General features: G+C 49.2%; 3 protein-coding genes and 1 long non-coding RNA gene across 7 annotated transcripts; 2 read left to right on the top strand and 2 right to left on the bottom strand.

The window, feature by feature from the left end:
- Window positions 1-2,574: 2,574 nt before the first annotated feature.
- mrps28 (mitochondrial ribosomal protein S28) lies at window positions 2,575-3,271 on the bottom strand. The gene has a single exon (XM_007541439.2). The coding sequence runs from the start codon at window positions 3,230-3,232 to the stop codon at window positions 2,711-2,713; it is 522 nt and encodes a 173-aa protein (XP_007541501.1). The 5' UTR covers window positions 3,233-3,271; the 3' UTR covers window positions 2,575-2,710.
- Window positions 3,272-3,468: 197 nt separating this feature from the next.
- On the top strand, window positions 3,469-6,515 carry sde2 (SDE2 telomere maintenance homolog (S. pombe)). Of its 2 annotated transcripts, none has more exons than XM_007541435.2 (8): window positions 3,469-3,669; window positions 4,598-4,700; window positions 4,798-4,909; window positions 4,979-5,148; window positions 5,246-5,351; window positions 5,424-5,546; window positions 5,965-6,088; window positions 6,174-6,515. In XM_007541435.2, exons 1-8 carry the CDS (start codon window positions 3,484-3,486, stop codon window positions 6,366-6,368), a joined length of 1,119 nt encoding a protein of 372 aa, XP_007541497.2. In that variant the 5' UTR covers window positions 3,469-3,483; the 3' UTR covers window positions 6,369-6,515. The 2 variants fall into 2 exon arrangements, with proteins under 2 accessions (XP_007541497.2, XP_007541496.2); XM_007541434.2 differs by having other exon boundaries at window positions 6,171-6,515.
- On the bottom strand, window positions 6,433-14,937 carry mtif2 (mitochondrial translational initiation factor 2). Of its 3 annotated transcripts, XM_016665685.1 has the most exons (15): window positions 14,689-14,937; window positions 14,481-14,561; window positions 9,920-10,020; window positions 9,719-9,842; window positions 9,478-9,649; window positions 9,242-9,402; window positions 8,977-9,153; window positions 8,759-8,898; window positions 8,550-8,674; window positions 8,277-8,481; window positions 7,861-8,113; window positions 7,654-7,794; window positions 7,413-7,577; window positions 7,166-7,306; window positions 6,545-6,714 (listed from the first exon to the last, which is right to left on the bottom strand). In XM_016665685.1, the coding sequence occupies exons 3-15, from the start codon at window positions 10,016-10,018 to the stop codon at window positions 6,545-6,547; spliced, it is 2,073 nt and encodes a 690-aa protein (XP_016521171.1). In that variant the 5' UTR covers window positions 10,019-10,020; window positions 14,481-14,561; window positions 14,689-14,937. The 3 variants fall into 3 exon arrangements, with proteins under 3 accessions (XP_016521172.1, XP_016521171.1, XP_007541499.1); XM_007541437.2 differs by lacking the exon at window positions 14,481-14,561 and having other exon boundaries at window positions 14,689-14,935; XM_016665686.1 differs by lacking the exons at window positions 14,481-14,561; window positions 14,689-14,937 and having other exon boundaries at window positions 6,433-6,714; window positions 9,920-10,018.
- On the top strand, window positions 10,466-13,798 carry LOC107834400 (uncharacterized). Its single transcript, XR_001660191.1, has 2 exons — window positions 10,466-12,731; window positions 12,776-13,798. It is a non-coding gene; the product is annotated as an uncharacterized LOC107834400 (long non-coding RNA).
- Window positions 14,938-15,168: the final 231 nt, after the last annotated feature.

The raw sequence follows: 15,168 nt of genomic DNA, 5'->3' as shown, positions 1-15,168 counted from the left end.
AAAGTTCCTTTAATGCCATAGAAATATGAGACAGAAACATGGATTATATCTTTATATAGACCTGTCTATTGATTATAGATTAATAGTTTTACTGGACAGAAATTACAAAGAACAAATCTGGTTCTTAATCAAATCCTAATGAGCCAAATTGAAAGTGTCATGGAGTCGTCAGCCTCATGACATTAACACTGACATGAAAAATAATAGTGAAGAAATAAATGTATCAAATCTAAGTAAAAACATAATAAGTGATAAATTCTTTACTGTTATGATCTGTAAGATATATTTATTCTCAGTACTAGATGTGGTCTCAACAAACCCATGGCACTTCAACTACATTATTTAACCTTTTATCTGGAAATAGTGTCTGTTCATTCTTGCCATACAGTCCACTGTATTAATTATTGTTCTAAAGGTCTTGCCATACCAGTTTATTCTTCTGTATTTACTTTAGTTTCTTAGTTTATTCTTGCATTTTGTTCTTCATTCATTCCCATTGGTTTCATTTGATTAGTATTATCCTCTCTTGGTTTATTGCTATGTCCACTTTAGTTTCTGTCCTGTTAGATTTATTTTATCATTTATTGACCATCATTAATCTTCACTCATCACCTGCTGCGCCGCCTAATCGTCATGTTTCACATCATGTGTTGATTTTTCCCTGTTCAGCGTCGGATTCTCTGTTTTTATGCCATAATTCACATCTAGTTCGTCGCTCCGTTTTATGTCCCACTTCTCCCGTTTCAGAGTTTTGCGCGATGTGTGCGTCATTTTTTTTTTTTTAAAGGTACATGGCGGCTGGGAAACGTATCAATGGGGAAAAGGCAGACTGACATAAACCTTTTAAAACAACGGAAACAATTTCGGTATTCTGATTATTGAAATTTAAAAGTCCTGTGGTTCCGTTGTTCTATCTCCCCCGTTTCATACCGGACCACTTACAGCTCCGATGTTAACGCTATAAAATGAACGCTCTCTATCGAGGTGTCACCATGGAGGGATTTCTTTATTTAAATGGGTTCATTTTTCAGAGGGATACAAAGTCAGGATATCGTGATTTTAGTAATTACATGTTTATCAGAGCGATTTTCTGTTGTCCTTCCATGGAAGCGGGCAGCTTTCGAACAGAAATAAAACACTTTTTAATATAAGTTGCTGCTTTGACATGATCACAGAACTGACAAAACATATGTACAAAAATACCAGACAAAGTGAATCACAGCAACGTCATCAGCCGGTGAGACGCTGAACTGATGCAGTGAAGCTACTAGTAGCAGGGGAGGAGCTACAAGCTACAAACACTGAAGAGAAGAAGAAGAAGAAGAAGAAGAAGAAGAGCTGCCATTGATACCGTTGCAGCCAAGCATGATTTAATGTTACACAATACAATTTTACCAAGTTGCTCAAAGTCTAAACTGGTATTGTTGTGCATATGGTGTAAAGTTTACCTTCGACCAAACGCCCCCCAGAGGAAAAAATGTCCGCCAGCTTCCCGTCTTGTCCCCTTTCCTTTGCCCAGCGCCACCTGTTTTTAATTCCTTTCTCAAGTAATCGTGTTTCTTTACCGGGTGAGAAACTCCATCTTCTTTCATATCGCATTGATTTAACCGAACGCACGCGCTTCTTTTCTACAAACCGTCTTACATTCATTGGTCAAGAACACCGGAGCTAGAGTTCTGATTGGCAGACATCTTTGTCTATTATCTACAGTTTAGTTGAGGCGGGCTGTTTGGTCCAATGCTCGCTTTGCTTGGAAATCCGGAAATCCGGCCCCCAGACGGAGCTCTTTAAGCCCGGATGAGCGCGCTGGGAGAACAATTTGCAAGACAGACGGAGAACTGAACCACAAACTCCAGCCCAATCTGTTGGCATAGGATCTGTCCCGGCAGAGTGAGGGGCCCCATTTAAATCGGAGAACATTTTCAATCCTCAGTTTGTAAAAGGCTTGGGGCCACAAACCTCTGGGGCCTAAAAAAACATCCTTTACTAGAATATAAGATCCTACTTTTGGATTACATAAAATGTTATTAGCCTGTTTATACATATAAGCTTTAAAATAAAATAATTCAATTTGCTCAAAGTTGCCTTTCAACTTATTTCTGTAAATGTACTGAAAATCTGCCTCTCCATGGGTCTAGTCCAAGTATTTCTCCTGGATAAATCCAACTGAAGATGTTTGTTAATCTCTGATCTGCCGGATTATTGAACCAGGAAAAGGTTCAATAATGAACACATTAATGGGTGGATAATAAAGGACTCAGGTACTAATGGGTTCATCCCAGGTTCGGTCCAAACTGCTCCAGGTATTAACGAACCTGTTCCGGTCTCACAGCTGTTCCCAGTCGGTCCTGGACCACAGAACAGGAACCGTTGGTAAAAGTTCTGGATGATCCACATCGTAACAGCAGTGGGTCCAGAACGTCGGTCTTGGTATCCCTGGATCTCAGTGCTGGGTTTGACCTGGCTCATCAGAACATCCTGACTGATTGATTCCCTGGTTCTGATCTTACTGGCTTAGTTTGGGCCACACTCGAGCAAACTGGGTCTCACAAACTGCAGACAGAAACACTTCAGTACTTTATAAATATTTATTCCGATCATTTTACACAAACTTGATTTAAAAGATTAATTCAACAATTCACTCAACGGTCCAGACCCTGAACCAGATCTGTTTTTGGTCCCGGTTCTGGCTTCAGCCATTGTTCCGGTTCTAGTCCTGTTTCTGCACCCGTCCCTGGGCCTCCCGTTCCTCCAGCGGGCCCAGCAAGACCGCCTGGGCCTCCAGCAGGGTGGTGTCGGTCTTGGCTCCGAGGAACCGAGCGGTGAGCTCCGGGTCCAGGACCTTCAGCCGGACCCTGGAGCCCCGCTGCAGCCTCTCTCCTCCGGCCGCGGGTCTCCGGCAGACGCAGTGAAACTTCCCTCCGAAGTCGATGTACAGGTCATCCCGGACCACATGGAAGATGTTTCCAACCACAACCTTGTCTCTGACCGGAACCGCCTGGAAGAGCGAGGCGAAGGTCTGCTCCTGGCCGGGGATGGAGCCACTCTGATCGGGCGCGGAGTTCTCTGCCTCCCGCTGGAGCTCCGCCTGTCGCTGAAAGGCTGCCGCGAAGCCGGCCCCGGCTCTGGTTCCGTCCTCACTGTCTGAGCTGAAGGAGGTCCGGACGGAAACGCTTGAGGAAAAGCGGAACGCGGACCGGCACCCAAACCTCAGTTTACACAAGGCCGCCATGTTGTCCTCCAATACCGGAAATAAGCGAGTTCCCTTTGACTTCCTGTTGGGCCACAGCGCCGTCCCCGGCCGATTTAAGAAGGTTAATGCAAATCTGGACTGGAATTTTTTTATAACTTCATAAACTTTTCAAGTTTAAAAGTTTGGTTGTTTGTTTATTATTGTCTGTTCGAAATAAATAGAAATTTAAGTATATTACTTAACATATATACTGGTTTGTGTTTCACCTCAAGAGCATCGATTCTAATCCTATGCGCCAGGAGGCGCCTATGAGACGTCCCTATAAAGTCCTGCGCCTGCGCAGACCGTTCAGTGGTGTAACAAACGGAGCCAAAATGGAGGTCTTTGTTGTTGCTCCGAGCTTCAGGTGCTCAAGCTTCGAGTTTCCACCTGGTTCTGTTGTCAGAGATGTTCTGGAACGGTTCGTCCCGCACCAGGTGAGTGATTATATCTAACAGAACCGGAACCGAACCTTAGCGTGGGGTTAAAGGGTTTAAATCGGAGCTGGAAGCCTGTTAGCTGTTAAGCTACCGGAGGCTAACATAGGGATAATTAAAAAAAATCTGCACACTTGAACATGCTATAGGTTAACAACAAGCTTTAACATAAATCTCCTGTTTTACTTCGGAGCTGTATTAAAGTTCATTTAAGATGTTACAGTTTCCCGGAGGTGATCAAAAACAGAACTGTACCCATTTTTGATTTACATTTTTCTGTTTGTATACATTATGTTGTGCTATTTTAAATGATTATCACTTCAATTTTTAGTTATTTTTCAAAAAGCCCAACTAGGGACAAGTGCTGCGAATTAGCTGTTGCTGTTGCACCACGATGCAAACATGGGAAGATGTTTTATTCAGTTTGTCTATGTCGATGTGTGTCTGTCCCTATCAAATAAACTTTATAATAATAATCAGATGGGTTGTTTGTTTTTTCTAAGCCTTTATTGTCCGCACGAATGTAAAGAAGTACGACAGAAACAGAAAATAACTAAATGCAAAAGAAACATTAAATCAGGAAAACTAGTGTTCAGATGTAGTTCCTGCTGGGACCAACTCTGATACCGGCACTTCCAGTTTCAGTGGAACTGGGAGTTCAAACGGTTGTCAAACTCTGAGAGCGAAACTCTGAACAAATAAAGTTTCGTGTTTAGAAAACATTTGTATTATTCTAAATAAATGTATTTAATGATTTAGATTTATCCACCGTTTTGTGACGGTGTCCCACAGGGCTGTGGCCTTTAGATCGTCAGAAACTAAAAATCCGAACCAGAGGTCAGGTCTCATCCTGAAGTGGTGACGGGTCGTTGGTTCTGTCTCGGGTCCAGTTTGTAGGAATCTTTACTGATCCAGTATTTCCCATCAGGACTGGTACGTCACCACTAACGGCCGTCTGACCGGGCTGGAGGAGCGGCTGCAGGATGGGGCCGTCTACCGCCTGGAGCCCCGGCTCCGTGGAGGGAAGGGAGGTCAGTTCCCGGAAATGTTCCGATCTCATGACCAGGTTTTGGGTCCATGTTTCGTTGGTTTTCCAGGTTTTGGGTCCATGTTTCGTTGGTTTTCCAGGTTTTGGGTCCATGCTCCGGGCTTTGGGAGCGCAGATCGAGAAGACGACCAACAGAGAGGCCTGCAGAGACCTGAGCGGCCGCCGCCTTCGAGACGTTAACCATGAGAAGGAGTAAGCTCCTCCTCTTGCTCTGGATGTTGTTTTGTAGTGAAGGGTCCAGACAGGTTCTGGTTCTGGTAGGATGGCGGACTGGCTGAAGAAGCAGTCGGAGCGCGAGGCGGAGAAGGAGCAGCGGCGGCTGGAGCGTCTGCAGAGGAAGCTGTCAGAGCCACGGCATCAGTTCGCCGACCCGCAGTACCAGCAGCAGTGCCACGACCTGAGCGAGCGTCTGGAGGACTCGGTTCTGAAAGGTGACGGGTCAGAACCAGGCAGCGGGCCGGCCCAGCTGCAGCTCTGGATCTTTAAGGTGTGTGTGTGTGTGTGTGTGTGTGTGTGTGTGTGTTGCAGGCCTGCAGGCGACCTCCAGCGGTCAGGTGAAGGTCGGAGCCGACCCGGATCAGAACCAAGCCCCTGCGAGGAAGAGGATGAAGACTGCAGCGGCGGCCGGGTTCTGGTCAGTGTGTGAGGTTCTGACCCGGTGAAGGGAGCACAGCCAGGCTCTGAACCTCTGTTGCCATGGTTACAGGACGGGACTGGAGGAGCTGCTGAGCTCTGAGGATGAAGATGATGAAGAGTTTCCACGCAGCAGCAGAGGAGCCGTTACCATGACGACCCAGAGGGAGGAGGCGGAGCCTGGACCCAGCAGCAGGTCTGTTGATGGATGTTCCTGATCCTCAGAGGTCAAAGGTCAGCGTTAGATCAACAGGTTTTTCCATGTCTGACCAGCTGGAGGCGCTGCAGGTTCAGAGTCCACCGATCGGACCGGCTGGTTCTGGACCGATCCATGTTTAGCTTCAGGGTGGGTTCTGTTCCTGGGAGCGCTGGCTAAACTGGTTCTGATGGTTCCAACTGGTTCCTCATAATCCGGGGGTCCAGATGGTCCAGCTGCAGAAACCCGTCCAGCACCGGTCCAAGAAGCTGAAATATTCTCAGTTCTGATTCAGAATCAGCTGTTCACTCTAAGCAGAACTGATCCGAACCAGACCAGTTCACCATCAGAACCAGAACCAAACCAGTTCCCATGACCCGGATCCACATCCAGCCTCAAGTTCTGTTGTCTCCTCCAGCACCGCTTCAGCCGCTCCAACCGCCAGAACCTCAGAGGTCCAGAACCCCGGACCCCTGACAGAACCGGCTGTTGAACTGTCAGGGGACCAGAACCCTCCTCAGGGCTGCAGGGAACCAGATCAGGTCAGAACCAGAATCCAGATGCTTAAACGTGATTTAGAGCAGAACCCTCTGCTGGGTTCTGACTGTTCTGGTTCTGCCTCAGCAGTTGGACCTGTCCTCGGTGCCATCCGTCCAGCAGCTGGAGTCTCTGGGTCTGGAGGTTCTGAAGGAGGAACTGATGCGCCGCGGCCTGAAGTGCGGGGGAACGCTATCGGAGCGTGCCGCCCGCCTCTTCTCCGTCAGAGGCCTGAGTCCAGACCAGATCGACCCGGCACTGCTCGCCAGAACCAGGAGGAAGTAGACCCAGCTGGGAGGTTCCTCTGGAAGGCGGAACTTCCTGTCTGGAATGAAGCAGTCGGGTCTGGATGTTGGAATCGTTTATTTGAACATGTGAATCGATGATCAGATTTGTTTTCCTGAAATATTAATAAAATGTTCCAGAACCAAACGGAGTAGTTTCTCAGTCTGAGGGTCCGGTCAGAACCCAGGGTCCCAGGAAGTGACCCGAGGAACTTCCTGCTCCTCGAAGCATTCGATGACATCACCAGCGCTGAAGTCCACCTCGCCGTCCACCGACACGCCGCACTCCATGCCCGCCTTCGCCGTCGCCACGTCATCCTTATGGTGCTTCAGCGTCAACACAGTACCTGCAGCAGAACCAGAACCAGAACCGGCTCATTAAAGCTGCAGCATGTAACTTCTGTACCCTAACCGTCTCCATGGTGATGCACTGCTCCCGAGCTGTCAATCATCCTTATGCATCTGCTGCCAAACGTTCTATTGGCAGAAACGACGTACAGGAACGCTTCTGTTACTGCTAATGGGGAGGCTTTGAGCAGCGTGTACATAAGGATGACTGGCAGCGCTGGTTTAATGAAACTGGTGTTTAATGATGTCTGAAGGTTCCACCTGACCTCTGACCTCCTGCTCAGCCAATCAGAGAAGCTCCTGACCAGGAGAACTAGTTCATGGTGGTGAACTGTGAACATGAACCAGTTCATTCTGACCAGGATGAACTGGATAACCATCAGGACCCGAACACATAAATCCTCAAGGTTCAGAACCAATTGGGCCCGGCCTGGTTCTGGTCTCACTCACCCTCCCACACCGTGTCTCGTCCTCGGATCAGCCTGAACTTCAGCCGCCGGTCCAGCTGGCCCTTCTGGACCCGGCAACCAGCCACCAGAACCTCCTTCTTCCCCACAGAGACGGTGAAGATGGCGAGGACCGTCGCCTCACCTGCAGGCGGGGGCAGAGGGACAGAGCAGAGGTGCCAGTCAGTTCTGTTTGCTTCAGATGGAAGCAGTCTGACCCGGTTCTGAAGTGGTTCTGGACCTGTACTCACCCACGGTGCTGCAGCGGCGCTGCGGCGGCAGCTTGCTGCTCAACTCGTGGCGCAGCTGCTCCACCAGCTGGTAGATGACGCGGTGCAGCTGCAGGGCGACGCCCCTCCGCGCCGCCAGCTGCGTCACGCCGCGGCTCGCCGCCACGTTGAAGCCGTACACCGACCCTGAGGAACAGAACCGGAACCTGCTGCCGTTACCAAGGCAACACTGCTTGGCCCCGCTTGGCACCAGAACACCTACCTCCGAACGTGGCGGCCATGTTGACGTCGTTCTCCGAGACGTCGCCGACGCCGAAGTGGATCACGTCCAGCCGGCATTCGTCCTGGGCGTCGTAGCCGTCCAGGATGTTCAGCAGCGTCTTCACCGACCCGTCCACGTCACCTGTAGGTCAGAGGTCACCGGTCAGTGACGTCACGCCGGGCGGAGCCGGCGTAGCGCCGTCCCCACCTTTGATGACGAGCGGCAGGCCGGGCTCGTCGCTCTCCGTCCGCTCGCTGGGCCGCATCGAGAAGCGGATCTTGTCGGCCCGGTACAGCGCCGCCCTCCTCTGGCGCCAGCTCAGGTGGGCCAGCGGCTCGCGCTCCCGCCGGTACTCCTCCAGGTGGCGCTGCTGCTTGAGCTCGATGGCGCTCTGCTCCCCCAGCAGCTTGTGCTGCTCCGCCTGGTGGCTCCTCCACTCCACCACCTCTCTGGCCCGCTGCTGCAGGCCACAGGACAGGCTTTTACTGCAGCGGTCCACACAGGAAGTAGCTAACGCACAGCTCTGACAGGACGGGCTGTTTGTACATGTGGGGATTCTAGCAACCAGAACCAAAGTTCTGGTTGCTAGAACTTTGCAACCAGACACCGGTTCTGGCCCTCACCTCCGACTCCACCTCCAGCACGGTCTCTCCGGCAGACGGCAGCTCCTTCCATCCGACCACCTGGACCACCGCGCTCGGCGCCGCCTCCAGCACCGCGCAGCCGTTCTCGTCGAACAGGAAGCGGACCTTGGCCCAGCAGCGGCCGGCCACCAGAACGCAGCCGCGCCGCAGCATCCCCCTCTGGACGATGACCGTAGTCACGGGGCTGGGAACAGGAAGCAGCCCCGTCAGCAGAACCCCCATCAGAACCGGACCCGGTTCTGGAGGACTCACCCTTTGCCCTTGTCGGTCCGGCTCTCGATGAGGACGGCCTCCACCGGGCCGCCCGGGTCCGCCTTGAGCTCCAGAACCTCGGCCAGCGCCACCGTGGCCTCGGCCAGAGCCTGCAGGTTGTCGCCCTGGAAACAGCGACATCATCGTTGAGGCCGCGCCGGGCGCCGTGTGTCGGCCAGACCGGGGCGGCTCCAGTCGGGTCGGATCACCTTCAGAGCCGAGATGTGGATGGCCTGAACGTCGCCGCCGAACTCCTCGCAGACGACGCCGTGCGCCAGCAGCTCCTGCTTCACCCGCTGGGGGTCGGCCTGTGGCTTGTCGCACTTATTCACCGCCACGATGATGGGGACTGGGCCGGGCCGCAAGCAGAACATCAGAACCAGAACCTCAAAACAACCCGGCGCCGCCTGATGACACCCACTTCTACCTTTGGCGTTCTTGGCGTGCTGGATGGACTCCACGGTCTGGTTCATGACGCCGTCGTCGGCCGCCACCACCAGCACCACGATGTCGGTGGCGTGGGCGCCGCGGGCCCTCATGGAGGAGAAGGCGGCGTGGCCCGGCGTGTCCAGGAAGGTGATCCGCTCCCCGGTGGGCAGCTGGACTGGAGGTCAGAAAGACAGAGGTCAGGAGCTCCACAAAGAATCTGATCTGGGGTTTTGGGGGTGGAGCCTGCCAGCTGGCCCCGTTACCCAGGAAGGCGCCGATGTGCTGCGTGATGCCGCCGGCCTCCGTGGCGACCAGCTGGCTCTTCCTCAGGCTGTCCAGCAGCGTCGTCTTCCCGTGATCCACATGACCCATGATGGTGACCACCGGGGGGCGACTCACCAGCAGCGCGGGGTCAGCAGGGGGCCTGGGGTCACAGAGGGGTCACAGACAGGTCAGTTGGATGATGGTCAGGTCCGGTCCCATCCGGTGCTCCCGGTACCTCCTCTGGGCGTCTCTGTTGGGCCGCTCTCGGCTCTCGCCCAGCTTGGCCCATCTGAACTTCATCCCCGACCGGATCACCGCCTCCTTGATCCAGCTGTCCTCCAGAACCGAGTCGGGCCGGAGCGAGTCTAGGTCCGCCGGCGTGTTGAGCAGCGCCTCCACAACGTGGTCTGTAGCAGAACCGGGTCAGTAGAATCTGCAGGAGAATCGGGTCGTCGGGGTTAGCTAACGCTGCTCACCAAAGTCTCTGTTCATGGCCGCCGCCAGCGCCGCCGCCGTCATGCCCTGTCTGATCTCCACTTCCTGTTTGTCCACTTTGGGCTTCAGGTTGGGCTTCTTCTGCTCCTTCCTCTGACCTTTGACCTGCACCAAGTGAGTCATCAGCCTTTACTCTAGTCCAGGACACCAACCACAAGCTAAGCTAACATCCACAGCCTTACCTGCTTGGAGGCCAGTCGTCTGCTCTGAGGCCAGGTGAGCAGGGGGGCGGAGCTCCGGAGCAGCCGCGCACCCCGCATCATTGATGACATCACACTCATAGCTACAGAGACACAGGTGGAGGACAAGCGTTTCTGTTCAGCCAGGAGACGAACTGCAGCAGCGCTGCGTCTGTCCTGACTTCCAGTGTAAAGGCAGAGCCGCAGCTACATGGCTAACATTGTACCGTTAACATACCTGGGCTACGACACACCCAGTTACACACACATATACATGAGGTACAGTCAGAATAAACATACTGCGCTAGCAGACAGGAAACGGATACATGATAAAACGGAGGACAGAACTAAATGTGTGGAAATCTTTTTCCCTCAACCCACAAAGACAACAAAAAATAAATAAACACATTTCAGTGCCAGAGGATTCTTCTGTCAATATATCGGTCAAGCTTAACTCAAGGAAAAAGATGAAAGTAATAGATGTAGATAAGAATAATAAGCACCAGCTGTGTACATAACCACCTTATCTGCAATATTAGGGAAATTAATCTAAGGTTCTTAACAAGCGGCTCCACAAACCCAAAAATCTCATAGAAGAGCCTCTTAAAGTAAAACAGATTTTCTCTAGTTTGGTGAAATGCAGCGTATCTGTGTGTGTATGATGGAGGTTGAGGCCATTTCCATTTCATTATCACTCTGTGCCAAAAATGCCAAGAAAGCCAAGGAGGATTTCTGACAGGACAGGGTGGGCTGAGGAGGTGCAACTCCAAACAAAGCAGTCAAGGGGCCAAACTCCAATTTCTTGTCAAAAATGTCCAACAGAATAGCAAAAACTTTGGACCAATAATTAAAAAGCTGAGGGCAGAGCCAGATGGTGCAGATCAAATTAGCTGGAGAACGCTGGCATCCATCACAGGCAGGAGAAACGTTGGTATAAAACTTAGCCAGACGTGCTTTAGTATAATAAGTGCAAAGTTTGCATTGAATTAGATTATGTCTGGCACAAATGGAGGACTTATGTACTAATGACAGGATTTGTGTCCAAGGTCTTCCTCCCAAAAAGATCTAAAGGAATTCAAGGTTTGTGGGCGTAGAAGAGTAATTTCATTGCAAATAAAAGATCTAGCCCCTTTCAGTTTGACAGGAGGTTTTAGAAAAATACCCAAGGGTGACTCCCTGACTCCCTGGGAAGGTTGGAAAAATCTGAATAGGTAGAGAGGACAAAGCTGCACACTTGCAAGTATCTAAAAAATTGATGGCGCAGGATATGAAACTTCTCAGAGATTTGTTGGAACAAGGCAAAAGTACTATCAAGATACACGTCATGAAAAGTTGAAATTCCTATTCTCCGCCACAACAGGAAGATGCCGTCTGAGAGAGACGGTGGAAAGGTATGATTTGAAGCTATAGGAGCTCGCAAGCCGAAATGCCGTCTCAACTGCATCCACAGCCTTAAGGACGCATCGACTATTTTATTAGAAGTATAAAGTTTAGTTGAAGACTGTAATGGTGAATGTAGTAAGGCTGCTAAGGACACAGGTTTTTCAGAGTTGGCCTCCATAACAAGCCAACCTGGAGAAGAAGGGCATCGAGCCAATATCTAAAAAGTCTAATATTTGAGGCCCAATAATAATATCTAACATTTGGCAAGGCCATTCCCCCAAGCCTTTTAGGTCTCTGTAAGAACCGAGTACGTATACGAGGAGCCTAACCATTCCAGAGAAATTTGGTAATTATACTATGGAGTTTGCTAAAAAAGGTCCGTGAAGAAAAATAGGGATGCACTGAAATAGTTGGAAAAACGCGGCAGGATGTTCATTTTGATTGAGTTAACCAGAGCAACCAATGAGAGGCCAAGCACCGACCAACGATCAAAGTCCTTAACATGAAATAATAAAGGGGAGGAGTTAGCTTTAAAAAGATCCTTGTATTTGGATGTAATCTGGATCCCTAAGTAGGTAAAGCTCTGGTCTACGACCTTAAATGGTAATTAATGTATGCAGTGGGTAACTTTAAGCTAATGCATTAACTGGGAATAATTCACTTTTGCTGAGGTTTAATTTATAACCTGACAGCTGCCCAAATTTACCAAGTGTGGCAAGTACAGCAGGAATAGAAATATTCAAATTAGAGATGTACAAAAGAAGATCATCAGTTTATAGAGAAACCTTGGTTTCCATGTCATTCCTCTAAATACCAATAATGCTTGTATTACATCTAAGTGCTATTGCGAAGGGTTCAATTGCCAAAGCAAATAATAGCAGACTCAGCGGGCAGCCTTGGCGCATAGAGCAACTGAGACGAAAATAGCCAGATTGAGTATTTTGTCCTAATCGATGCATATGGGTCAGAATAAAGTAACTTAATCCAAGACAGAAAATTCTCCCCAAAGCCAAATTTCTTAATCAAGTAGAATAAATATGGCCACTCGACTCTGTTGGAGCCCTTTTCGGTGTCCAAAGATATCACAACTTCTTGAGTACTGCCAGAGGGTGGGCTGTATACATTAAAGTCTTATGTTGGAAAAGGAGTTCCTATTTTGTACAAAGCCGCTCTGACCAATTCCAACCACAGACTAGAAGCACCGTTTCTAGTCTCAGTGCTATTGTTTTTGCTAGCAATTTAAAATCAACATTAAGTAAACTTATTGGGCGATAGGAAGAACAGAGTTGAGGGTCTCTGCCTTTTTTAGCAAGTAAAGTAATAACTGCCTGATTAAGGATCTGAGGTAGGCGCCCAGAAGTCAAAGATTCATTGTATACCTCTAAAAGCAGTGGAGAAAGGTGTCCCACAATATCCCATAAAACTCACAAGGGTACCAGTCAGGACCTGGGCAGTTACCAGTCAGGACCTGGGCAGTTACCAGTCAGGGCCTGGGCAGTTACCAGTCAGGACCTGGGCAGTTACCAGTCAGGGCCTGGGCAGTTACCAGTCAGGACCTGGGCAGTTACCAGTCAGGGCCTGGGCAGTTACCAGTCAGGACCTGGGCAGTTACCAGTCAGGGCCTGGGCAGTTACCGCCCCCCCGCAGGGCCTGGGCAGTTACCAGTCAGGGCCTGGGCAGTTACCGCCCCCCCGCAGGGCCTTAACTGCCTCAGTGAGTTCAGAGATGACAATAGGTCTCTCAAGATTGTCAGCTACATCGTGACTGATAGGAATTTCCAAATCATTAAAAAAGTTATCAAAATCAGTTACAGGAGTACATTCTGAGGAGCATAATGTCCTATAAAAATCCTTGAAGGCCAAATTAATTTCCATTGGGTCAGTTGTGACACCCTGGGTAGTTTGGATCTGAGAGATGTGGCAAGAGGCTGACACATGTCGAATTTGGTGAGCCAGGAGTTTACCAGCCTCATCTTCATGTTTGTAAAACTGGGCACCAGACTGAAGCAACAGCTCAGTGGTAATTTGTGTCATGAGCACATCAAACTCAGCTTGCAACACAAGGTGATCCTGGTACAAAGTGGGAGAAGGTGATATTGCATACAAGTTGTCAATCTGAGTAATGTAGTGTGTCAAAGTACTAATTTTCTCTCTTTGCAGCTTATTTTCATACTTTACATAGGAGATAATTTCCTCTCTGATGAAGACTTTAAGTGTCTCCCAGAGTAGTGAGGCCAACACCTCAGGACCTTTATTATTTTCTAGAAAATAATCTATTTGTCGTGCCACAAAAGATACAATTTTTTCATTTGATAGCAAATGGATGCCCAGCCTCCACGGTGGGCCCTCAATGGGGTGAGAGTCAAATCTAATATTATAGAAACTGGGGCGTGATCTGATAGAACAATAGCATCATATTTGCACCCAGTGAGAGAGGACAGCAATTTATTATCAATCAAGAAAAAAAATCAATACGCGTAAAGGTGTGGTGGACTGGGGATACAAACGAGTAAACCTGGGAGGGGTGAAGAAAACAGCAGGCGTCATGAACATTAAATTCAGACATAAAGGAGTTAATAATTTTGGATGAGTGTGAAGGCAGAGCCAATCAGCTGAGGATCAAGCCGGCAGTTAAAATCACCTCCCAGTATTAAGTGATAAGTGGACAGATTGGGAAGTGACTGTGGAGGAAACACATTTTGATTTATTTATTTTACTTTTATTGTGAAAACTCTGGAGATGATGATGATGACGATGATGGAAAGAAGGATTTCACATGAAATCAAGAAAATTAAGGACAACTCTTCATGTCGGTCAGAAGCGTCTTCCAGTTCAATGTAAGACAGACTGCTACAGCAGATCACTATCTACAATAACTGTGAAAAATGTTGAATTAATGAGTTACAACATTTTATTTTCCTTTGGGGGTCAATAAAGTATTTCTAAATTGAATTTGAAATGACAGAAACACAAAGACTCCCCTCAGCTCATCTGAGAAATCCAAGAGAGAACCTTTCAAAATAAAAGTTCTTGGAGATGAAACCGAAGCCGAATGAAAGAAAACAGCAGATTAGAAAATAATAATATTCAGACAAATGAACATCACCAGGACCAAACCGCGTAAACTTGAACAGAATATGTCTAAAGTTCGTCCAGGACAGTAAAAGCAGTTCCTCACATACCAAACTGATAAGCCGGATGGATTACTGAGGAGCTGCTGTCTAATCAAAGCCCACACGTGTGTTTATCTCAAGTCTGTTCACCTGCCGAACAGATATTTTCACTTCTTCAGACTGAAGTCTGGTTCTGTTTTTCTGCTGCTGCTAGAAAGGCGGACAGGAAGTTCTCAGCTACCGGGTGTCCCGCCAGCTCGCGCTCTGTGTGTCTCACCTGAGGCCGGTAAGCTCTTCACCTCATCCTGCGTCACCGAACCAAGAACAACCTCACCGTGAACGACACCTGCAGCTGGGAGCCGCCATGATAGATGGCAAACAGGGGGAACAGGACGGGCACGCCGCCGCCGCCTGCCGGTCCGGAGTAGAACTGCTGCTTCTGGAGCTGTTTACAGACTCTGGACCCGAACTGAGTCCAGAACCCGTAGAAACGTTACATTCCGAGCAGATCTGACTCTCTTTATTTCTAGTATTTACAATTATCCAACGAACCTGAATGACGTTATTAATCCCGTAAGAGTCTCCTGATGACGCAGGAAGTCACATGACTAGCTTCGGAGGCGCGGTATAGGGGGGGGAAAGTGATGACAATTCTAGGGGCCCTGACCAGCAGGGGGCCCTCCACAATTTAGTTATTTATTTTTTGTTCATAGAAATAAAATTTAAAAAAAATCGATGCCCTACCAATTACAAAATT

The sequence above is a fragment of the Poecilia formosa genome, unplaced genomic scaffold (assembly GCF_000485575.1).
Source record: "Poecilia formosa unplaced genomic scaffold, Poecilia_formosa-5.1.2 Scaffold608, whole genome shotgun sequence".
Classification (NCBI taxonomy): Eukaryota; Metazoa; Chordata; class Actinopteri; order Cyprinodontiformes; family Poeciliidae; genus Poecilia; species Poecilia formosa.
The sequence above is the reverse complement of the archived record's forward strand: the minus strand, read 5'-3'. Positions and strand labels throughout refer to the sequence as shown.

Bases quoted from the DNA above. Each gene is read 5' to 3' on its own strand.
- mrps28 (XM_007541439.2), bottom strand. From the start codon at position 3,232: ATGGCGGCCTTGTGTAAACTGAGGTTTGGGTGCCGGTCCGCGTTCCGC.
- sde2 (XM_007541434.2), top strand. From the start codon at position 3,484: ATGCGCCAGGAGGCGCCTATGAGACGTCCCTATAAAGTCCTGCGCCTG. The intron at 3,670-4,597 runs GTGAGTGATTAT...ATTTCCCATCAG, and splicing joins AACGGTTCGTCCCGCACCAG to GACTGGTACGTCACCACTAA. The intron at 6,089-6,170 runs GTCAGAACCAGA...GTTCTGCCTCAG, and splicing joins GCTGCAGGGAACCAGATCAG to CAGTTGGACCTGTCCTCGGT.
- mtif2 (XM_016665685.1), bottom strand. From the start codon at position 10,018: ATGAGTGTGATGTCATCAATGATGCGGGGTGCGCGGCTGCTCCGGAGC. The intron at 8,675-8,758 runs GTGATCCGACCC...CGCTGTTTCCAG, and splicing joins TCCACATCTCGGCTCTGAAG to GGCGACAACCTGCAGGCTCT. The intron at 7,578-7,653 runs GTAGGTGTTCTG...TCTGTTCCTCAG, and splicing joins CATGGCCGCCACGTTCGGAG to GGTCGGTGTACGGCTTCAAC.